Here is a 25,384-nt window from a genome sequence, read left to right on the forward strand (position 1 = left end):
TCACGTCCCTGAATCGCAGCTTTGAACAGGTGTGGTGCGCGAGGGTTACCGCAAATATCTGGCGTTTTAAACACGATTTTAACTCTATAGTTTTAGAAATGTTTCGATGTTTTGACTTTCCAACATCCCTTCAGGTAAGTGAAATATGGAGTTATACTTTAAGAATAAGAAGAAGTAAGGCAATGCTGACTTAGTAGTTGATGTCGAGTTGTCGTTGATCTCTAGGCTTGTCTCGCGGCGATGCAGAAGTGTGTGAAACCGAGGAATGAAGAGAAAAGATCCTTCAACCAGAGCGTGCGAATAGAGCGCGAGCTGTACGCGCACAGAGTCCTTATTCTGGGTAATAATAACGCAATGCACGCGCAATCGAAATGATCACAATATGCAATCAGTGAATGTGCTGAAATCATTAAGAAAAAGTCTTCAGGTAGAATTATAATTAATTATAATAGGTTACTCTACTACAATAAGAAAAACCATGCACGTTTCAGAACTCAAAACTAATGCTGCGTTTCAGACGAGGTTGGACGAGGAAATATCCCAAATTAAATGAAATGTCCCATTCAGATCTCGGCGAATTTCAGGCAATTTCAGGTCACATGTTGACCACATTTATGTATCAAATATATATATATAAAAAAAACAGAATAAAAACAACATAAATCGGTTTGAAGTATTACATAAACTTAATGTCTAATGTTACATTTAGTTTTTTCAACCAGCAGTTCGCATCACACTGGTTTCCGTTGACAAAAACGCAATGTGATTTTTTCCATAGGCTTTTGGATTATGCAAAAAACAAGCTCTGTGGACAAAAGTTTATGAATCAAATTCTGAACTGTCTGGAATGCAGCATAACTCCCTATTTTAAAATATTAATTCTAATTAATCAGACATTATATATATATATATATATATATATATATATATATATATATATATATATATATATATATATATATATATATATATATATATATATATATATATATATATATATATATATATATATAGCCATATAAGTTAAAGTTACATAAGTTAAAGAGTCTGGGAAAAGTTTACTGTGAAACCTTTTTTTCACAAATCAGAATTGTCTATTTGACCCCTAGTATGTATGAGTTTTTTGGGGTTTTTTTTTATTACTATTAGGCTGATCTGTTCATTGGCACTTTATTTATATACTTCTGTGTGCTCTGTAATATTTTCTTTCAAACTTATAGGTACTCCAGAGAGCGGCAAAAGCACATTAGTCAAACAGATGAAGATTATCTACAGCCATGGCTTTAACAAACAAGAACTCATCAGCTTCAAGGTGCAGCATTCATCTGTTTATCTGGATGACAGTTGTTCACTGGTTTCTGCCAGGTTCTTGTGGAAATGGTTATTTGTTCTTTGCCTGATGGTTGCGTAAGACTCAACATTAGGGCTCCTCGAGAATGGGCAAAAATCATAATCAGTTATTTTTGGTCAATATTGAAATCACTATTATTGCTGGGCGATATTTCTTATTTCACAATACGAGTAATTTTAAATATCAGTGAAATTTCACAATTATCGTTGCTTCTGTAAAAACTAATACTAGGTTAACTAATGTAAGAAAAAACGTCAAAGTTTCAAGTTTACCTTTGCACCATTAAAACAGTGACACCTGACCAATGTGCTTTACAACATCATATGAAATATAAGAGGAGGCAAAGGAAGTAGAAAGATAAATTCACAAATGAGTGTGTTTATGGAGGCCCATTAAAAAAAGTTTTGCTGATGCCTTTTGGACCAACTGGAGGCCAAATGAAGTGGTGTTTATATACAGTGAATTGCAGAAGTCCAAGCCTGATGATATAAAAACATGAATTATTACATAAGACAAGTAAACGGTCAGCAATGCAATAAGAACAACAAAACTATAATTACAAAAAAACTGGCAAATATATACAACAGAATGAAAATACAAATGAAATAAACAGTGTTTTAAGGTTGTTGTTGGTTTTAAGGAAGATGTACTAACAGTGGTATTCACATAAGCAATAGCCTACAACAACAAAAAATGTAATAATCAAATGTAAAAAAACACTGCATAGTCTTACTGTACACATTAAATACAGATTAATCCTTATTAAAGCTACTTAAGTTATTTAAGTCAAGATCAGCGAGGGATTTTCCTTCGTCATTTGTTGTTTGATTCTCATTAATGACACAGACGACAGCAGGTTTAATAGGCGGCGGTCACTTTAAAAGCTAATGCACAGATTCAATATACTGTTACACACACGTTTTCTTTCTCAACTGTGTACTTAAGACATAACCCACTGTGTTTACATGAATACTCTCCCAACAGGCATTTTGACATTTATGTTTAGGCCCGTATCCGAAGGCTTGATTTGCTTATCCGCATTTGTTTCGATTCGGAGCGCGCACAGAAAGCCACCTGGGGGACAGTGAGTCTCATAAACTAATAACTGCCTACACTATTCGAATTAATACTCACGTTTAAACTTCCTGCGAAAACTTTCCGCCTACTTCACAACACATGCGTACGCACATGAATTTGTTTGTTACCCCGTTCTAATGTTTATTATGCCACTAAGTGTATGAGATTTTTACGTATGAGTGGTTTTAATTGTTCCAAAAAAATCTTAAATTTAGAATGTTTTTGAACGAAAGTTATTCATGAATCATGATTTGTTCGTGAAAACGTTCGTATGTAGATTTCAATCACAAACATGCATGCTTAGTGAATAAGACCCGATGTCTCTTTTGTGGCTTAATGCACTATGCAACTATTTAATATGAAACGCGTCCTGCACTTTAGCAACAGTAGACTGCATTTTACAACACTCACTTATCTGGATGTTAAGACAATAAATATATGATTCATCTGTGTGTTTTTCAAATATATACCTCCAAGGAATATGTAACGCATAGAAAAGGACTGTAGGAGGGCTGTGCGATTAATTGTAATTCCAACGATTATGAAAACAAGATAATCGTTTTTAGCACACTTTGCTTTTCTTCACAGCAGTGCGTTTTCGTTCCTTCCGAAGCCAAACTTAAAGCAAATAACAGCCTTTAACCTGGAATCTATGTAAACATCAAATTAGAGCATGAAACATGAATTTATATGTACACAACATGCCACAGTTCATAACTCGCATATCACATCCATCAAAAATGTTAAAGAACACACAAGTTAGAAAGTATAGGGCTGTGTTTTGAGCCCAATATTGATTTCATATCTTGACAAAAAAAGTAAAACAGTTGTTAAATGAACAACAAACACAGCCACTTGATAAGAAACATTTGATGATAAACATAACTTTAGCGTTTGTGCTACCTTTAGAAATGTTTGATATTAAACATAATAATAGCATGTGCAATTAAATTGTTCAGATTGAGTATAACAGCCATGTTTTGTGCTTTACTGGAAAGTATGTGTCACGCTTGTATAAAAATATGATCCATAAACTCTGCTGTAACTACAAGATTAGTCATTTACTTTGCATAGCTATGTCGTATTCTCCAAAAGCTTCGTTTGTAATTTAAGGTTATTGTTTTCTTCCAAATCTTCAGGCTGCTGTGTTGGATAACCTGCTGACATCTCTGAAGTTTGTGCTGCATGGCATGGGAATGCTGCGTATTAATCTGTCTAACAAGAAGAACAAGGTGAGGCACACAGACTAGTGTTTCAGAATTGGTCTTTATGATCATAGCAGCTCTATTAGACCCCAACACTGAATTGGCGTATTAATATCTTGCCACTGTATGTTTCTAACCTCTCCAAACCAAAGTATTGTAGGAGAATATTGCAAGAATATTATATAAAATATTATACAAGCAACGATATCCTCGCCAAGGGAATATAGGTAGCTGCACGGATGTAGCATGACCTTTGACACTGGGTGACCATCATTTGTAATCCACATTATTAAACAATTTACCCAGAACTAATGATATGGGTGAGTTGAATGCTGCAAAAATGTTATTGACGTAGTAAGATCCATTTTCCAATTTAACCCTAATCGTTCCCTCTGGCTTTTTTTTGGGAAGAATTTAAAAAAAAAATGTTCATCAGAGGGGTCCAAGACCCCATGACTTTTGTCGCACTTGAACCATGAATACACAAAATAAAATTGAATGGATTTGAGGAGTTTTGTGGCTGAATTTAAAAAAGTAACACATCCTTCCCTCGCCAGTCAATTTGACCCCCTTAGGAGTGAATGGAGATCGAGGAATGCTTTAGTACACATAGAAAAAACTAAAGATGCTCAATTCAAACTAAAAATGCTAAAACTTTACCAAAAAACTATTTTATAATGTTTACAGTGTATCTGAATGCATACTGAAGGGAACTGGCTTTAGGACCCACAGGAATAGCTCATTTGCCCTATATAGAGCTATAAGGCCATCTATCGGCAAGAGTCATGAAATATCATGTTATATTATATTTCTTCCACAAGAGGTCGGCATAGACACCCAATGTAAGATATTTTGAGCTGAATTAAAATGGTTATGCATAAAAATTGTGAGTTATTTTGAATTTAAATTGAAAGAATGTGAGGAATGTGCTTACATTACTATTTATTTATTGATCAAATCTGGTCATTTAAAGGTCAATAAAATAAAAAACTCCCAAAAATTGCATTAAAAAATATTATCAAAATGAAATGAAATAAGCTTTCTGGACAAAAAAAAATTAAGTATAATATAGGGCTTCAGGTCATTTTCATAGACTGTAAAAAGGTCATTTTGACCCGCGAGAGAAGGATTTGTTACAGAACGCGAGGGAAGGATGAGGGTTAAGTAACATTATTTTAACCTCATGACCAGGCCATGCTAAAGTTTTGCCGAGCACAGATTGATGATCTTGTGTGCTGTGTGCTGTGTCATGCGCGTGCGGTTCTGTCGTGTGAGTGCTTGATGGCCTTGTGTGCTTCAGTGTCATGCGCGTGCGGTTCTGTCGTGTGAGTGCTTCATGGTCTTGTGTGCTTCAGTGTCATGCGTGTGCGGTTCTGTCGTGTGAGTGCTTCATGGTCTTGTGTGCTATGTGCTTCAGTGTCATGCGTGTGCGGTTCTGTCGTGTGAGTGCTTGATGGCCTTGTGTGCTTCAGTGTCATGCGTGTGCGGTTCTGTCGTGTGAGTGCTTGATGGCCTTGTGTGCTGTGTGCTTCAGTGTCATGCGTGTGCGGTTCTGTCGTGTGAGTGCTTGATGGCCTTGTGTGCTGTGTGCTTCAGTGTCATGCGTGTGCGGTTCTGTCGTGTGAGTGCTTGATGGCCTTGTGTGCTTCAGTGTCATGCGTGTGCGGTTCTGTCGTGTGAGTGCTTCATGGTCTTGTGTGCTTCAGTGTCATGCGCGTGCGGTTCTGTCGTGTGAGTGCTTCATGGTCTTGTGTGCTTCAGTGTCATGCGCGTGCGGTTCTGTCGTGTGAGTGCTTCATGGTCTTGTGTGCTTCAGTGTCATGCGTGTGCGGTTCTGTCGTGTGAGTGCTTCATGGTCTTGTGTGCTTCAGTGTCATGCGCGTGCGCGTGCGGTTCTGTCGTGTGAGTGCTTGATGGCCTTGTGTGCTTCAGTGTCATGCGTGTGCGGTTCTGTCGTGTGAGTGCTTCATGGTCTTGTGTGCTTCAGTGTCATGCGCGTGCGGTTCTGTCGTGTGAGTGCTTCATGGTCTTGTGTGCTTCAGTGTCATGCGCGTGCGGTTCTGTCGTGTGAGTGCTTCATGGTCTTGTGTGCTTCAGTGTCATGCGTGTGCGGTTCTGTCGTGTGAGTGCTTCATGGTCTTGTGTGCTTCAGTGTCATGCGCGTGCGCGTGCGGTTCTGTCGTGTGAGTGCTTGATGGCCTTGTGTGCTTCAGTGTCATGCGTGTGCGGTTCTGTCGTGTGAGTGCTTGATGGCCTTGTGTGCTGTGTGCTTCAGTGTCATGCGCGTGCGGTTCTGTCGTGTGAGTGCTTCATGGTCTTGTGTGCTTCAGTGTCATGCGCGTGCGGTTCTGTCGTGTGAGTGCTTGATGGCCTTGTGTGCTGTGTGCTTCAGTGTCATGCGCGTGCGGTTCTGTCGTGTGAGTGCTTCATGGTCTTGTGTGCTTCAGTGTCATGCGCGTGCGGTTCTGTCGTGTGAGTGCTTCATGGTCTTGTGTGCTTCAGTGTCATGCGTGTGCGGTTCTGTCGTGTGAGTGCTTCATGGTCTTGTGTGCTGTGTGCTTCAGTGTCATGCGTGTGCGGTTCTGTCGTGTGAGTGCTTGATGGCCTTGTGTGCTGTGTGCTTCAGTGTCATGCGTGTGCGGTTCTGTCGTGTGAGTGCTTCATGGTCTTGTGTGCTTCAGTGTCATGCGCGTGCGGTTCTGTCGTGTGAGTGCTTGATGGCCTTGTGTGCTTCAGTGTCATGCGTGTGCGGTTCTGTCGTGTGAGTGCTTCATGGTCTTGTGTGCTATGTGCTTCAGTGTCATGCGTGTGCGGTTCTGTCGTGTGAGTGCTTGATGGCCTTGTGTGCTGTGTGCTTCAGTGTCATGCGTGTGCGGTTCTGTCGTGTGAGTGCTTGATGGCCTTGTGTGCTGTGTGCTTCAGTGTCATGCGCGTGCGGTTCTGTCGTGTGAGTGCTTGATGGCCTTGTGTGCTTCAGTGTCATGCGTGTGCGGTTCTGTCGTGTGAGTGCTTCATGGTCTTGTGTGCTTCAGTGTCGTGCTCGTGCGGTTCTGTCGTGTGAGTGCTTGATGGCCTTGTGTGCTGTGTGCTTCAGTGTCATGCGTGTGCGGTTCTGTCGTGTGAGTGCTTGATGGCCTTGTGTGCTGTGTGCTTCAGTGTCATGCGCGTGCGGTTCTGTCGTGTGAGTGCTTGATGGCCTTGTGTGCTTCAGTGTCATGCGCGTGCGGTTCTGTCGTGTGAGTGCTTGATGGCCTTGTGTGCTTCAGTGTCATGCGTGTGCGGTTCTGTCGTGTGAGTGCTTCATGTTCTTGTGTGCTTCAGTGTCATGCGTGTGCGGTTCTGTCGTGTGAGTGCTTGATGGCCTTGTGTGCTGTGTGCTTCAGTGTCATGCGTGTGCGGTTCTGTCGTGTGAGTGCTTCATGGTCTTGTGTGCTTCAGTGTCATGCGTGTGCGGTTCTGTCGTGTGAGTGCTTGATGGCCTTGTGTGCTGTGTGCTTCAGTGTCATGCGCGTGCGGTTCTGTCGTGTGAGTGCTTGATGGCCTTGTGTGCTTCAGTGTCATGCGTGTGCGGTTCTGTCGTGTGAGTGCTTCATGGTCTTGTGTGCTTCAGTGTCATGCGTGTGCGGTTCTGTCGTGTGAGTGCTTGATGGCCTTGTGTGCTTCAGTGTCATGCGCGTGCGGTTCTGTCGTGCGAGTGCTGTGTGGGAGCGGATCTGGAGCTGCTGCCGTTCGTGGCTCATGCGTTCTGCAGGCTGTGGGGGGATCTGGGCTTCAGGACCGCAGTGGCCCGAGGACACGAGTTCCAGCTCAACGATTCGGCTCGCTAGTGAGTGCTAGATAACTCTATATAACTCTATAACTCTGTTGACTGTGTAATTTACTTCCCTGACATTTACTGAATGAAATCTTAATTTAACCAACTAATTTTCCAATTTTAACTTTGGATTATAAGTGTTTAAGAATTCCATATTGTCTTACATTTACATTTATTCATTTAGTAGACAGTTTTATCCAAAGAGACTTTATCCAAAGCAACAAATAAAGAACATCGCAAGTGACTTGTCACACTTGGCATTGTGCACTACAAACCATAGTCCGGTGCCGTAGAAAAAATACCGCTACCGACGTGATAAAAGCACCAAATTTTGCATGGTGTTTCCTTAGGGTCTAAAGTGTAATTTTGGCCTAGGAGCCAAAAAAACCTTTGTAACGTCCTTAAGGTCATTGATAATGATATACTTAGAAGTATATCATTATCAATGAAACATGCTTAAAAACACAGCGATTTTCAAGTTCCTGCACAAGATAAAGTGTTTAAATGAATCCCAAAGTTAACATTTTATGTTTATGAACTTTTACATAACTAAAGCTTCAATACATGTCAAAGTATTAGCACTATGTTTATTGGCCCTGTAATTGATAATGAGTTGTTACAGTTGCATTTGCAAAGAGGTGAGCAGTCTAGACTTGCTTTGTCACATTTGCAGGTGGAACAACCCCCCTTACAGCAACATTTGATAAGTTTTCAGCAGGCTGTGGGGATTTCTGGAAGTGTCTTCCAAACTGGATCCCAAGATCCTGATTCCTTGGTCCATCCATAGTCCCTTGGAGAAGGAATACCTCGCTGTGAGAGTGTGCTGGTCGCCCAGATAGCAGTCTGATAAACTGATTCCCGTCTGATGTGCTCCAGCAGAGTATCTTGGGTGGGTGGCAGTTTCTCCATTGTCCTGCTCCCATGGCAGAAGAGTTCTTTCCTCTTCTGGACAATGGAGCTTGAAGGACTGGACTTGTCATACAAGATAGAACATTATACATTTCTATTATTCAAATTAGTTAAATGATTATTAGGCTGCATAGATTAGGTCAGCTGGAACCGGGGACATTTCCTACAACACCCGATGTACTCGTTACATCATAAGAAGAATGGCATCTACGCTAATGTTAGTCTTTCCGTTTATTCCGAGGTTTACTGTAGTCAGCCGGATCCGGGCCGTATCCAGATCAGATGGAGGACCTGTGCCTAGACACGACCACAACGCATCCCTGCAGTGCCAGCCTCATCAGCCCTGTGAAGGCCTCATGGACACCTCAACAAACTCGTCTCCATACCGGTGTGATGACTCCAACCTCCATCCAGATGGAACTGAATAAATATTCTGAATGTTCTGATCCAATCTGACTTCTGACCTGTAATGTTGCCTGGATCATAATCATACACTGTTCGTTCGTTGGTCAGAGGAGAACTGGCCCCCGACTGAGTCTGGGTTCTCCCAAGGTTTCTTTCTCCATTCTGTCACTGATGGAGTTTCGGTTCCTTGCCACTGTCGCCTTGGCTTTTGGCTTACTTAGTTGGGGACATTTAATATTTAACAATATTACTGATCTGCCTTACTTCAGGTGCACGCTGACGCAATTTTCTTCTAGAAACAAACTTGTTGTATTATTTTCATGTTATCACTGTGAAGCTGCTTTGATACAATCTGTATTGTAAAAAGCGCTTTATAAATAAAGGTGACTTGACTTGACAAGATGACAGTCTCTCAAGCTTTTGGAACTGCCATGAAGCAGCATCTAATTGGATTGGATTTCTGGCAAGGGAAGCAAATACTTCAGTGGCTTCATCATAGGCTTGCCAGGCCTGCCAAAATGACTTCTTACCCTTCCCAGTGAAAGCAGATGTTGTATCACACCCTGAATAGGCATGGAACATCAACAGTGCTTGAGACTTGTCCTTACCTAGACTTTTACATATGCTATTGATATGGTAAAATCTGTACTTTTTGCCCATGCCAAAAGCCACCCAGATGTCAGTCAAAGGTTGAATCACAAGTAAATCAAGGAATAAACCTGCAAGAATCACAATGACATCAGTGTCCACAGTACGCACATGGACAGTTTTTGCTCCTTTCTGCAGGGCGTGCTGTATATGAACCACAATCCGGGTGTCTGCCTCTTCATGATTGCAACTAGGGTGACCAGAAGTCCCGAAAAATTCGGGACAGTCCCGAAATCTAAGCTGTTGTCCCGAATCCCGAAACCGGCCTTAATTGTCCCGAAAATTATACTAAAGCAAAATCTTGATAAAACATTAAAAACTGTCCGTGGAAGTTGAGTCGTCCAGCCCCCGCAATTCGCAGCAGCCGCGAGGACAGTGAATGTGCAGGCAGCCAGTCTAAACGCTCAGACGCGCGAATGGATTCGTATAACTATACGCGGTAGGCGCGAATTTGACGCGCTATTCGCGTCTGGTGTGAACGCAGCATTAAAGGAGTGATTGATTGGTCACGTCACTGTGTGCAAAAAAAATACTTCGGCCGGGCTTTAATGTCTGATGTCGGGTTACACTTGAAGCAAATCATCTACACAATTATTTAGTTTTCCTATTCAATGACCACAATTTAGTTGTAATAATAATTTTGGCATAAGGGTTATTAGGGTTAGGCTATAGCCAGAAAGGTCTGATTTAGCCTGTGCACTGTTACAACAGTAACACATTTTTTTTTCCACAATGACATTTGAGTTCATGATTTTAATGTTTTTTTTTTTTTTTTTGTGGCAGACTAAAGACTAATGACAGACTGTTGATATTTGAATAAAAATATATGTTTGGCACCTATTTTGAACCAAAACCTGACATATTGAACCAAAATAATTGAACCCCCCCCCCCCCTCCCGAATTTTAGCCAATCTCATCTGGTCACCCTAATTGCAACTACTCATGGTGCTGCTGGAACCGAAGGAAGATACAGCTTGCCCTGATGTGATATACAGAGATTTGTCTGGGGGCCACTTGAACTCTTCAGTCTTGGATGTCAGAAAGGCAAAAAGCTTCATTGGATCACGTAGGAAATCCATCCAATTGCCTGGCAGCTTTGTTTGGCCAGACACTTTCCTGCGTACACCTTGACCTCTCTTTTGACGCGTGGACTCCCTCAAACTGTCCGAGATGTATGTATCCCATACAATATCCAATCTCTGTGTATCCTGTAGATGCCTCTGCAGGTAAGGGATGAAAACATTACTTGCATATTCATTAAATGTGTTCACTGTATTGGTAGACTGACTGCAAAATCTTGGATGGAATGGTCATTGTCCACAGTCTAAGCATGAGGGTGGCTGTGATTGCCCAGGGTGCTCAAGGCATTGAAGTAAGTGCTTGGCAGGTGAAGCTTTCCAAAGTCAGAGAGGGAAGGACTGTACTTCATTTGCAAAGAATTCATCCAAATCACTCTCACGGCTTTGCATTGCAATATACAGCTGACCAAAGAGTGTCACGTTGTTATGGAGCATTTTAATCTTCTTCCCGTGTGTAGGTAATGTCTTGCGTCGAGTTTGCTTGAAGAGTTGTAACGAATTCCTCTTGATTGAATCATGGATGGATTGGCTGCGCTCAGTAAGCACCTTTGTGACAAACTGTTGATATTGTTTCTTGCCTGTGTCTTCTAAGATGAACACTGTTTTAGCCACAGATTCATCTGCACAGTTATGGCTGTCAAGAGTGACTAGATCTTTGGGGTTGCCCATTCTTTTAATAGTTTCAGACAGGTTGGCTACATGTCTTTGAAATGTCTTCTGTGTGGAAAGACACTGTTCATGATGCTGGAAGTTCTTAGGATTATCTGTCATTTTCAGGAAGAAAGTCCTCTTCAAATTTTCCTTTCAGCAATCTTCCCAACTCTGGTCCAGAGATCATCCATCGTCTGAAAGCATTTGGGTTTTCTGTGAGACCAACTGTACCCCTGCAACCTTTCACAATCTTATTCTCTGTTCATGAGCTTGGTCGAAAGGTATTGCAGAGAACTTGTATGTCTTTGACAGAACCCAGTGTGAATGCTTTTCAAACTCATCCTTGAGGGTGTTGGGCAAAGACGTCATGTCCCTGATGTGGACAAACACCCATCTTGCATAGTTTGTATGGTCCAAGGCAAAAAAATAGAGGGATGAGTTCTTCTAAAACTTCTACATATACAGGTCCTTCTAAAAAAATTAGCATATTGTAATAAAGTTAATTATTTTCCATAATGTAATGATAAAAATTCAACTTTCATATATTTTAGATTCATTGCACACCAACTGAAATATTTCAGGTCTTTTATTGTTTTAATACTGATGATTTTGGCATACAGGTCATGAAAACCCAAAATTCCTGTCTCAAAAAATTAGCATATCATGAAAAGGGTCTCTAAACGAGCTATTAACCTAATCATCTGAATCAACTAATTAACTCTAAACACCTGCAAAAGATTCCTGAGGCTTTTAAAAACTCCCAGCCTGTTTCATTACTCAAAACCGCAATCATGGGTAAGACTGCCGACCTGACTGCTGTCCAGAAGACCATCATTGACACCCTCAAGCAAGAGGGTAAGACAGAAAGAAATTTCTGAACAAATAGGCTGTTCCCAGAGTGCTGTATCCAGGAACCTCAGTGGGAAGTCTGTGGGAAGGAAAAAGTGTGGCAAAAAACGCTGCACAACGAGAAGAGGTGACCGGACCCTGAGGAAGATTGTGGAGAAGGACCGATTCCAGACCTTGGGGGACCTGCGGAAGCAGTGGACTGAGTCTGGAGTAGAAACATCCAGAGCCACCGTGCACAGGCGTGTGCAGGAAATGGGCTACAGGTGCCGCATTCCCCAGGTCAAGCCACTTTTGAACCAGAAACAGCGGCAGAAGCGCCTGACCTGGGCTACAGAGAAGCAGCACTGGACTGTTGCTCAGTTTTGCATGTCATTTGGAAATCAAGGTGCCAGAGTCTGGAGGAAGACTGGGGAGAAGGAAATGCCAAAATGCCTGAAGTCCAGTGTCAAGTACCCACAGTCAGTGATGGTCTGGGGTGCCATGTCAGCTGCTGGTGTTGGTGCACTGTGTTTTATCAAGGGCAGGGTCAATGCAGCTAGCTATCAGGAGATTTTGGAGCACTTCATGCTTCCATCTGCTGAAAAGCTTTATGGAGATGAAGATTTCATTTTTCAGCATGACCTGGCACCTGCTCACAGTGCCAAAACCACTGGTAAATGGTTTACTGACCATGGTATTACTGTGCTCAATTGGCCTGCCAACTCTCCTGACCTGAACCCCATAGAGAATCTGTGGGATATTGTGAAGAGAAAGTTGAGAGACGCAAGACCCAACACTCTGGATGAGCTTAAGGCCGCTATCGAAGCATCCTGGGCCTCGATAACACCTCAGCATTGCCACAGGCTGATTGCATCCATGCCACGCCGCATTGAAGCAGTCATTTCTGCAAAAGGATTCCCGACCAAGTATTGACTATTGAGTGCATAACTGAACATAATTATTTGAAGGTTGACTTTTTTTTATATTTTTTTTTATTAAAAACACTTCTTTTATTGGTCGGATGAAATATGCTAATTTTTTGAGACAGGATTTTTGGGTTTTCATGAGCTGTATGCCAAAATCATCAGTATTAAAACAATAAAAGACCTGAAATATTTCAGTTGGTGTGCAATGAATCTAAAATATATGAAAGTTTAATTTTTATCATTACATTATGGAAAATAATGAACTATCACAATATGCTAATTTTTTTAGAAGGACCTGTAGAAGGAAGTTCTTCTCTCTGTGAGCTCTGACAAAAATGAGAATGAGGGTTTCATATCTTACTATTAGATCCCAATACATGAAAGTTGGACTCTTCTTCAGCATGTCATTTCTCCAAGTGATAAAGGTATCTTCATCTTTGGGGCCAGCATTAAGTCTACTGTAAAAGCTTCCTGCTGTAGATTGTGAAGTGGCAGTAGAGTGACTTGGTGGGCATGCCTGGTGGGAGTTAGGTGTGCTGCTTTCAGAAATGAGTCAGTCTTTCCAGAAGATGCTACTTCTGTTTCAGTGAGTGCTGTCGTCCAACCAGAGCACTCTTAACAGGTCGCCAAGTGTATTCCAGGGGGCCATTTCTGTGTGTCAACTTCGAAGCGTTCACATGTGGCTTTAGCAAGCCAGTTTTTAATTTGAATAACTCTGTCATATGAAATGCTAATACCCATTTGGTTTAATTGCTGGTGCAGTTGCTTGCTTCTGGTTTGTACATGTACATTAAGGCCTATGTAAATAGGGAGTGTTGGTTCACGTTCAAGGCTGTGTCTGGTCATTCTAGCAGTGGTTGTTGCCCTTTTTTTTGTTATAAAGAATGCCTTGTCCCATTGTGAGGCAAGCCTGAGACTCACATTTCTCTTGATCTTCCAAGTTAAAGCCATTCATTATCATCAAGATAAGAGACTTTAGGCTTGAAGGAAGGGAGGTTTCTTGACCTTTTTCTGGGAAGGAGCCAGTGAATTTGAAGCCTGTATGGTTGACTGTCATTTCTAATAATCTTTGCAGCTTTTGCCAGGATGAGAGCGTCTTCATTAAAATCTCTCTTCCTCAGAGCTTCCTTAGAATATTTCTCGAAAACAAGAACTGTATTCCTTTCATCAAATTGTTCTTGTCTGGAAAGCGTTGAACAAATGATTTTTCAATCTGTTTTTGTTGACTTGCTTCCTGACACCCAGTTCCTGAAGTCAATTTACATACAAAGAGTGGAGCTCAGATAGCATAAAGAGAAGGACTCCAGAATCAACACATTTTTCAACGTAGTCCTGAAGTTCAATGAAAGCACGAGACTCATTCGGTTGCGATTTCTCAGCTTTACAAGGCATGGTAAATGGTATTTAGCCTCTTAAGGCCTCTTATTTTGCAATTAAATCTCCTCCAATTATCCTTGTCATAAGTCTTGTGTCCTTAAGTTCAGTGATCATGGTTCGGATATTTCTGTCAGTATTAAATGTTGATACTTCATGGAGAGCACCTTGATCTATGCCACCCTCACAGAAGCACTTTCGAACATCCAGTCGTTGGCGTTTCATTGGCTTTCCCCCTCCAGATTCAACAGCATTCTGCACGTTCTTCTTTGTCGCTTTCATAAGCTTTGAATTGTTCAACTTTAGGTGGCAAGATTTGTGCCAGAAGCAGAATGTGAAGCAAAATTGCTTGCAGTTTCATCATTCCCAAAATAGAGTTTAGTTGGAAGATTGTCAATCGCCCTGAATTGCTTGACATTAGCAAGAAATGATCTATAGGCATCAGATTTATCACCACTTGTCCCAGTTTGTCTTCAAGGGACATCTCAGAGGTGTCTTTCTGGCAAATAATACATAGAGCCCAGTTCAGCTCCATGTTGAAGATTCAGAAACTAATGTTATGTAAGCATAAAAGAACGAGTGAATCAAGACAGTCTGACCTGCAACACGTCTACAATAGGTAACCAAAATAACTGAAAGTACATCTAGCTATGTACTGTCACACACAAATAGGATTTAATGTGATGTGATGCAGCCTAACATAAAACTAATGACCAAACTATGAACTCAGTAGATAGCTATATGAATGACCTAGTTGAATTAAAAAAATAGAGAACTAAAATCTCTTAATATTTAGCATTTTTGTTGCCTTTTTAATAATTCCGCCTATATTATTCAGGGCTTTTTGAGTTTTTTTGAGGTATAAGGTGTCTTGGCACTCTATTTTACACTTATAATTTGGAAGATCTACTGGCCTGAGCACAAATTAACAAAAGGAAGCTTATTCATGTTGGCATCCGTCTGTCTCTGGAGACAATGGAATATGCGTCAAGGAGTCCCTGTGGTTGGTTTGCATCGCCTGCTGTGACTGTACAGTCCGATTTTGGAGCGGCAGGCTCTGTTGCAGTTGCTGCAGGTGTAGAATGTGCTTGGGTCTGTTGGTTCTATATCTGCTAATGCAACCCTCTGCCGTCTGTGCTTTTTCCGCTCTTCCCACTCGTACTCTTTTCTTCTCAGACACCTTGATGCCTGCTTTGACAGCTTGCCTCCATCTGCAGTGATCTGCAGCTTCTGCCTCCCAGACTGCTGGATTGACGTTGCCTGCCTTCAAGTCTCGTTTACAAACGTCTTTGTAGCGAAGAACAGGCCTTCCTGTAGGTCTGGCGCCCGTAGCAAGCTCGCTGTAGAGTAGATCCTTGGGTATACGACCATCCTGCATGCGACTGACGTGGCCTAGCCAGCGCAGGCGTTTCTGGGAGAGTAATGCAAACATGCTTGTTATTCCCGCCTGGGCCAGGACGTCCTTGTTTGGGACACAATCTTGCCAGGTGATGCCCAGGATTTTCCTGAGGCAGCGCAGGTGGAATGAGTTGAGTCTGCGTTCTTGCCGGGAGTACAGGTTCCATGCTTCACTACCGTAGAGTAGAGTACTGAGCATGCAAGCTTGATACACCCCAATCTTGGTGTGGTTTGTCAGCATGGAATTATCCCAAGCTCTCTTTGCTAGACGGGCCATAGCTGCTGCTGCCTTTCCAATCCGAGTGTTTAGTTCGGCATCCAGGGAGAGGTTGCTGGAGATGGTAGAGCCAAGGTAGGTAAAGTTATCTACCACTTCAAGGGTGTAGTCAGCAATGGAGATATTTGGGATGCTGCTAACATCTTGGCCCATTATGTTGGTCTTTTTGAGACTGATGGTGAGGCCAAAATCTCTACAAGCATCCGTAAAGTAGTTGATGAGTTGTTGTAGAGCTTCCTCAGAGTGTGCAGTCAAGGCAGCGTCATCTGCGAAAAGCATCTCCCGTATCAGAACCTTCCGCACCCTGGTTTTTGCTTGGAGGCGTGCGATGTTGAACAGGTTTCCATCGGTTCGAGTGTGGATGTATATGCCGCCTTCTGATTTGCTAAAGGCGTGGGTCAGCAGCAAGGAAAAGAAGATGCCGAAGAGCGTTGGAGCGAGTACGCAGCCCTGCTTCACTCCACCTCTGATAGGGAATTGGTCCGAGGAAGAGCCATCATACTGGACAATGCCTTGCATATCATCATCAAAGAAATGATGATCCTCAGGAGCTTGTGGGGGCATCCTATTCTTTGCAGAAGGGTGAAGAGGCCTTTCCGGCTGACTAGATCGAATGCCTTAGTCAAATCGATAAAGGCGATGAACAATGGTCGCCTCTGCTCGCGACATTTCTCTTGTAGCTGCCTCAGTGAGAAGATCATGTCAATTGTTGATCTCCCTGCTCTGAATCCACACTGAGCTTCAGGATATACGCGTTCTGCTAGTGACTGTAACCTGTTTAGTACTATCCGGGCAAAGGCTTTTCCAACTATGCTGAGAAGGGATATTCCACGGTAGTTGTTAGTCACTACAGTCTACTTTGTTTTTATAGAGAGTGATGATGGTGGCGTCACGCATGTCCTGGGGCACTGCTCCTTCCCACCACTGTAACAGGAGCTCATGCAAATGATGAAGAAGAACGGTCTTCGTCCCAGCCTTGATGAGCTCTGGAGGAATACCATCGCTGCCTGGTGCTTTGTTACAGGCTAGAGAGTCGATGGCCTTACAAAGTTCTTCCATAGAAGGGGTAGCATCCAGTTCATCCATGACAGGCAGGAGGTTGGTGTTCTCAATTGCTGAGGTAGTGATGTTTTCTCTTCCATAGAGTTCCTGGTAATGTTCCACCCATCTCTCCAACTGTTTGCCCCGATCTGTTATAATGTCTCCAGATGAGGACTTTAGGGGTGCGACCTTGGGCCAAAGGCCTTCTTCATGCCGTCATACATAGCACGGGTGTTACCACAGTCAGCTGAGAGTTGGATGGACTGACAAAGATTCAACCAGTAGTCGTTGGCGCACCGTCGAGCAATCCGTTGGACATCATTTCTGGCTTTCCTGAGAGCCGCGAGTGTCTTCTCTGATGGCTCCCTTTTGTAGCTGATCAGAGCTGCTCTCTTGGCTGTGATGACTGGCTCAAGTTCCAGGATTCCTGCTTCAAACCAATCCGGGTTCTGCCTCTTTCTTTCCAAAAATATCCATGGCAGAGTTATAGATGGCGTCACGGATATGATTCCATCTTTCTTCTGTGCTGCCCGTTGGGCAGTTTCTGAGGGCCTCTGTGATGGAGACAGCGAATCGCTCACACAGATCTGGGATTTTTATTCTTGCTGTATTGATGCGTGGGCGTCCTTTCTCCTTCAATCGGTGGATCCGTTTTGGTTTAAGGCGCACCTTGCTGCAAACCAGTGAATGGTCGGTGCCACAGTCAGCACTGTGATAGCTGCGTGTAATGAGGACACAGTTCAGTGAGGCTCTTCTGGTGATAATGAGGTCCAGCTGATGCCAGTGATGGGATCTTGGGTGTCGCCAGGATACCCTGTGGTTGGGCTTTGTGGAGAAGAATGTGTTGGTTATGCAGAGGTCATGGTAAGAGCATAGCTCAAGCAGTCTCTGCCCGTTTTCATTCATTCTGCCAATGCCAAAATGACCAATACTGTGGGGCCAGGAGTCCCAGTCAGTTCCCACCCGGGCGTTGAAGTCCCCAAGTACGTACAGTTGTTCGGTGGGGGAAAGTCCTTTTAATGATGGTCACGAGTTTCTCGTAGAATTCTTCCTTGGCCTCGGCTGGAAAGCTGAGTGTAGGAGCATAAACACTCAGGATGTTCACTGGACCTGTGGAGGTTGAGAGGCGAAGGGAGAGGATATGGGCTGTACCTTTTCCTTGCGGTTCAACTGACGATGGCAGAGAGTTTCTGACTGCAAATCCAACGCCATGCAGTCTTGGTTCGTCTGGTTCCTTTCCCTGCCAGAAGAAGGTGTAATCCTGTTCCCTGATGCTGCCATTTGAAGGGAGTCTGGTCTCCTGTAGTGCAGCAATGTCCAGCCTCAAGAGCTCACGATTGATGATTGCTGTTTTTCTGGTGTCATCAACCTGATCAAGATCTTTGGAGAAGCCAGGGCACATAGTCCTAACATTCCAGCTTGCTAGTCGCAAGATTGGTGGTTTGTTTTTTTCTTTCTTTGCCTGGTACGAAGTTTTCAGTCTGCTTGTCGGTCTGTTCCCTTAGCTCCAAGCACCCATTGAAGCAGGCAGACTGTGGCGGGTCAGCACCTTACTGGCTGGGGGCTGCCCAGCTTGAGGCGGGTGGTAGCTGACCAGTAGGATTTCGATAATCCCTCCCACCGTCGGAGAAAACCCGTAGCGTCTGAGCGTACACCAATTCACTCTTGGCTTATCACTCGTAACTGCTCACCCCCGTGTTGTTTTGGTCGCTGCAAGCAGCGATACTGGAGTGGCCTCTCCAGGACGCATAGCCTGGGCATGGTGTATGGGGATCCTGGGGTGCCCATTCGTCAGAATCCCCCTCTCAGCCTTGCTAGTGGGGTCCAAAGGAGTGCGAAGCACCTGGCTTGGCTGCAGGAGTTGCCAGAAAGGTGACAAGTAGTCATTCTTACCGCTCCACACCGGGGCTCCACACCGGATTTCTGTCGGGTTTACTCCTTAGCCTTTAATCCTCCCGGAGATCTCCACAAGGCAGTGGAGCCAAGCTATTTGACCCATAGCTGGGGTCTGTTCATGGCATCAGGGCTTATCCACGCGCCAGTGGGCCTGGCAATGAGCCATTGTCTGATGGCTGTGTGACTATTTGACCCATAGCTGGGGGGCTGTTCATGGACATCAGGGCTTATCCACACGCCGGTGGGCCTGGCATGCCGCATGTCTGGGGGCAGACCACCTCCGATTCCCCTGTAGTTCGGCCTGAGCCCACTAGGTGCTCTGTTGACGTGTGTTGCCACGCGGAGGCACTACATAGGGCTTGTCTGTGGAGAGGCTATGTACTGGCAGGGGAGACTTACGCACTCGGCTCCCTTTTCACATACGATAGCCAGCGGTTGAGGCTGAGAGCTGAATGTGACAAGCACGCGGCATACAGTACACCACACTTGATGCATCCACAGACCATTAGACACACTTATTAGAAGCTTATTCAGTGGTCTTAAAAGGCCATTACCCTGAAAGTTTTACTTGAGAGGAAAGAAAACAAACAATATTCATGAAAAACGTTTTTTAAGTGATTTAATTTAAGTTAAATTTCAATATTTCAGCTGGGCTCCTAGGCTAAAATCATTCAGGAGGTCCTAAAGAAGCTTCATGTAAAATTTGGTGTTTTTATCACCTCGGTAACGGTATTTAATATGTGCACTACCCAACTGGACCACAAGTCCTCCTCGGAAGTTTGTATTTACGAGGTAGGAAGTCGTGTTTACGTGCATTCATGTCACTTTCGTCAGAGTAAGATGGCGGTGAACACTCTCTTAATCAATTACACAAAAATACAGTAATGTTCTTAAACTCTAGTTCTAGAAAATGAAGAACAAAGAAATGTGCATCAGGTGTACTTTAGTTTTTTTTATGTTTTTAATTAATTTATGAAGCCATTGCAAACTTTATCCGTTACATATTACAGTGTTATATTATAATGCCATCATATTCTGTAGCTTACTTCGCTGTAAATAGAAAAGCCTGACAATATCACTGCTAAATGCCTGGACGCATGGCGGTGTGTTATTCCGCCATGTTTCTCACTGACACGCCCTAACTCGTAAAGATCGGGGCTTAGAGAAAATCCTGAGCTTCCCAATCGTATCTACAACACTGTGGTGGCGTTCAACTCGTAAATACGATCTTTACAAGAGGATGTGGACGCACCATATTACCACTTCTCTGTCTTTGTATCAATACACAACTGTCATTTACTGAATGAAATCTTCGTTTAACCAACTCATTTTCCAATTTTAACTTTAAGATTTTAAGAATCCATATTGTCTTACATTTACATTTATTCATTTAGTAGACAGTTTTATCCAAAGCAACAAATGAAGAACATCCCAAGTGACTTGTCATACTTGGTATTGTGCACTGCAAACCATTTTTACAGTATAAACTGTAGTACACAAGCTAAAAGCAAAGGTAAAATAAAAAAGAGAACATAAAGGCACTTAGTAGAATTGTTAATGTTCTTGTTGAAGAGTTGTCATCATTTGTGTGAAATTGAACTAAGCATGTTGTCTGATTTTGTGCCTTTGTTTCCCCCCTCTGTTTCATGTGCCACATCTCTAGTTTCTTTGAGAACATTAGTCGTATCATCGCACCGAACTACATTCCCACTGAAACGGATGTTCTCAGAGTTCGAGTGCGGACCCGTGGTGTCGTTGAAACCCAGATCAGAGTCAACAACTCGCTCTACAGGTAAACATTTCTACAATATTATCATAGCTCAATGTTTGTCATGCTTCATATATTTAAAATGGCCCTTCTGATGTTAGAACCAAACCTACAACCTCAGTGGTTCCCTTGCAAAGACCAAGATGAGAAACCAAGACCTTTTTCATATTTTCCTCTGCCCTGTACGATTCAGTGGTTCAGATCACCTCCAGATCTTTACTTTCACTGCCAGAGATGCAATGCCAGACTGTTCCCATGCGCATGTTTAAACTAAAACTGCTTGGGAAATATTTAAATATCTTCTGAGGAGCTTTTGAAATCTCATCCACTCTCAAATAGGGGCTCTTTTAGTTTTTAGTAGGATCTTGATTAAGCCCCAATTTTAATTTGAGAGTGATTCGTCGCAGAATCGTTCCTATGGATCTGGTCAAATTGAATATAGGCAGTTGTAGGACTTCTTCGAACATTGTTGATCCCAAAATTCTCTTTATTTCCTATATTCACTTTAATTTTAATTACAACAGATGTTGTTTATCAGAATGTTAATGTTGCTCATTTCCATCCAAAGAAAGCATGCGGTGACCAGGGTCTGTTAGCGCCAAAGAGGATAAAACACAAAATCATCAATAACAAAATTGCCCTTAAGACACATGCACTGTATCCCAAGTCTTCTGTGCTAGTCATATGATCGCTCTTGTGAGGAACAGGCTGTTGTATTGTATAAAAAGTAGTTGGCGAGTGAAAGGCAGCTCATTGTATATATGAGGATCTTACTGTGAGTTTTTCTCAAAGGGATTTATTGTTCATATGTGATGTCTATACAAATTATGAAGACAAATACGGTCATTCGTCCTATTCTTTTAAGTTATTTAACCATAATGCCTCTACTGCTCTTCGGGTGAAGGAGACCATTTGACTACTTTCTGTAATCTTTTGTAACCAATAATCTTTTGTTTATAGGCTGATCGATGTTGGTGGCCAGCGTTCAGAAAGAAAGAAGTGGTACAGTTATTTTGACAATGTCCATGCAGTGCTGTTTATGGTGGCTCTTAGTGGATACGATCAAAACCTTGATGAACATCGTTCCACGGTGAGAAACATGCTGGATCTTCAGGGTACAGAAACGTTCAACTCTACAAGCCTGTCTTTTCAAAGCCCAAGATGATTTCAGTCAGAAAAGCATTGTCACAGTTTTGCCACATGCTTTAGTTAAGATCTGACTAATTGAATGGAACATGTACTGTATATATAGACCCTAAAAGCAATGGTTGCTGACAGAAAAGCTAGAGATAAAAAGCTAGGCTGTTTCTGGTGTTCAGGGTCGTGTTGAACCAGTCATTCGTAAGTTCTCACTTAAATCGGAACTTAAAGGGTTAATTCACCCAAAAATGAAACTTCTGTCAGTAATTATTCTCCCTCATGTTGTTCCAACCCCGTAAGACTTTCATTCATCTTCGCAACCCAAATTAAGATATTTTTGATTAAATCTGAGAGCTGGATCACTCCTCCATAGGCTTCTATTGTAATTGAAACCTGCCGGCCCAGAAAGTAAATAAAAACATCGTTAAAATAGTCCAAGTGACTACAGCGGCTCAACCTTAAGTTTATCAAGCGACGAGTATACTATTTGTGCGAAAAAAAAGACTTTATTCAACTATTCATTTCCTTCTGTGTGGGCCTCGAGTGAGTTCACGTAGTGTAACGGCGAAGCGCTTCTAGGTTGTACGACAGCATGTAGGCTCACTATTAGCCAGCATCACACACATGACCAGCGTCGGCCAATAGTGAGCCTACGTGTGACGTACAACCCAGAAGCGCTGCGCTGTTACACTACTACGTGAACTCACTCTGAGGCCCACACAGAAGGAAATGAATAGTTGAATAAAGTTGGGGGGTTTTTTGCACACAAATTATTCTCGTTGCTTTATCAACTTAAGGTTGAGCCGCTGTAGTCACTTGGACTATTTTAACGATGTCTTTACTAACTTTTCTGGGCTGGCAAGTTTCAATTACAATAGAAGCCTATGGAGGAGTGATCCAGCTCTCAGATTTCATCAAAAATATCTTAATTTGTGTTCTGAAGATGAACGAAAGTCTTACAGGGCTGGAACAACATGAGGGAGAGTAATTACTGACAGAATACATTTTCTGGAGTGAACTATCCCTTTAAAGTCCACACTAGAAGCTCAGTAATTACTAGCTAGTGTGTAACACATTCTGCACTTAATTTGGTTGCACCATTTGTTTTTGAAAAAACATTCAGAAACTGTATTTGGTACGTCAGTTTGATTCACTTCTCGCGAGAGAGCCAGTGCAATTCACTTCTCTGCTGAAGATTTAAGAGATCCTTGTGAAAAATATCATGAATTTAAACGCATTATAAAAAGCAGGAATAAACACTGCTGCTGCTGCGAGAGTTTGAGGCAGCTGAAAGAAAATATATAATTGCATGTAAATCAACTTCATTTAAAATATACACACATACTGTATATGTTTACAAGCACCTCAGAAGTATACATCATCTAATCAGTTTAAACATGTATATTAAAGCTTATTTGCATTTATATTAACAAGTTTAATGTTGTCAATTCATATAATTATATTCTCCATGCTTTAATATGTTATCCCTGTAACTCTATCACTTTTTTCCCAGCAGAACCGTCTCCATGAAAGCCTGGAGTGCTTTAGCTCCACATGTAACAGTGCTTTCTTCAGAGGAGCTTCACTGGTGAGCTGGACTTCAGGCCCTACACTGTGTGTATATCTGACATTATGGCTTTAACTCTATACTTAATCCTGTTAAAGGGATAGTTCACCCAAAAATAAAAATACCGTCATTTACTCTCCCTCAAGTTGTTCCAAAGCTGGATGAGTTTTTCTTCTGCTAAACACAAAAGTAGATATTTTAAAGACTGTTGGTGACCAAACCGTTTCTGGTCCCCATTGACTACCATTGTATTTGTCTTTTTTATTCTCCATACTATGGAACTCAATGGGGCCCAACATTTGTTTGGTTTCAAATATTCTTGAAAATATCACCTTTTGAAAGAAACTCACACAGGTTTGGAACAACATGAGGATTTGCATCCAAGAATTAGGATTTGTTAGAAGATAATGTTGTTGTTAGTCCAGAGGTCCTGTCGCTCTTCTCACGAACACGCCAGTGGGCTATGGGGTGAATTTAGTCTCAAAATGATTAATAAATGCATGCACAATTATCCATGAACTTGATAAATGTTGCAGGTGTGTTTTACTATGCACAACCAAATGCCTTTCAACTTGCATGTGCAAAATTGAGAATTGAATGTGCAGCTATTTGTAAAAATGGACATTTTTGTGAATACAGATGTTTTCTTTTGTATAAGTGTATCATAATTTGTGCATGCAACAAAGATGTGCATTTGTGGATCAGGTGACTCTTTTCTGAGTCGATCTCATTTGATTCGTTTGGATTTTGAAACTTTATTTTTGCGGTTTTCAAGCATTTCATAACCCACACACAAACAACTATAAATGAATAGGCCTGGTGTTATTTATTAATGTGTGCACAACTACCCATCTACTTGACAAATTCACAAATGTGCGTTACTACATTTTAAACTAATACTTTACAACTTGTGTGAGCAAAATTCAGAATTGCATGAATTTGCAGCATTTTGTACAAATAAAGACAGTTGTAAATACAAAGCATTTTGTATTAATGTATGTCAGAATTTGGTTAATGAGCATTTTTTTTACTCTTTTTCAGGTTTTATTTATGAACAAAATTGATCTGTTTGGTGAGAAAATACTGTATTCTGGGAGACATCTGCGACTTTATCAGCCAGACTACAAAGGTAAACTTTCTTTACACAATCTGGTTTCTGTATGATTATTTAAATCGTAAAAAACAACAAAAGAGCAAGAGAAAATGACGCTTGTAGCACTAACAAAGATAAATTGTATTAATTACACAGCATACTGTATGTACTAGTAGTATAAAAATGCACGAGGCCATCATTGTCTATGTTGTCACTTCCTATTGATATTCAGTAGAATTTGAAGGAGAGAAACTGATATTGATACGTGTGTGTGTGTAGGTCCTGAGCGTGATGTGAGCTGTGCTGCTCAGTATGTGACGGATCAGTTTGTGACGTGTGCCTCCGCCTCAGGAAAGGTGGTGTTCCCTCACTTCACCACCGCCACAGAGCGCTCCAGCGTACAGGAGGCCTTCCAGTCCACCATCAGCACTGTCCTCCAACACAACCTGCACACCGCCGCGCTCCTCTAACCGCTTCATTCAGCACATTTTTATTTTTGTCCTTTACCGTGTCTGTTGTAAAATTGCTTGGTTTTAATTGATCATGAAAAGCATATTTTAAAGCAATAAATATATTTTAAGATTTTAATAAAGGTATCTTTAATTTGTGTACCAGCAAAGTTCCTGTAAATAAGTGGATCTGTTCAAAACAAGACAAAGTATTGGCGCTGTTTAATGGAATATGTTCATAAAATGATAAGGTTAAAGTGACATGTGAAGGACAAGTATAACTCACACTCTGAATTTGTCCTCTGCATTTAACCCATCCAAGTTAGTGCACACATTAGGAGCCATTTTTGCCTTGTAAAATAAACAACAAAAATGAAAGTGGCTGCTGCATAAACTAAAACAAACAAACAGCAGCATAAATGTCCCAGGCCTGGTCCTCTCTCGTCACTCCTCTTATCCTTCAGGAGTTCCTCCGTGGGACTCGAGAC

At 42.1% G+C, this 25,384-nt stretch overlaps 1 protein-coding gene across 2 annotated transcripts; it reads left to right on the plus strand.

The window, feature by feature from the left end:
- gnav1 (guanine nucleotide binding protein (G protein) alpha v1) lies at window positions 1–25,203 on the plus strand. 2 transcript variants are annotated; one of them, XM_056249939.1, is made up of 10 exons: window positions 1–134; window positions 226–340; window positions 1,221–1,312; window positions 3,568–3,660; window positions 7,299–7,459; window positions 20,543–20,671; window positions 21,608–21,737; window positions 23,301–23,375; window positions 24,396–24,483; window positions 24,727–25,203. In XM_056249939.1, the coding sequence occupies exons 1-10, from the start codon at window positions 99–101 to the stop codon at window positions 24,915–24,917; spliced, it is 1,110 nt and encodes a 369-aa protein (XP_056105914.1). In that variant the 5' UTR covers window positions 1–98; the 3' UTR covers window positions 24,918–25,203. The 2 variants fall into 2 exon arrangements, with proteins under 2 accessions (XP_056105914.1, XP_056105915.1); XM_056249940.1 differs by having other exon boundaries at window positions 23,304–23,375.
- Window positions 25,204–25,384: the final 181 nt, after the last annotated feature.

This window comes from Rhinichthys klamathensis, unplaced genomic scaffold (genome assembly GCF_029890125.1).
Source record: "Rhinichthys klamathensis goyatoka isolate OS25496 unplaced genomic scaffold, OSU_Roscu_1.1 h1tg000065l_1, whole genome shotgun sequence".
In the NCBI taxonomy this organism is placed as follows: Eukaryota; Metazoa; Chordata; class Actinopteri; order Cypriniformes; family Leuciscidae; genus Rhinichthys; species Rhinichthys klamathensis.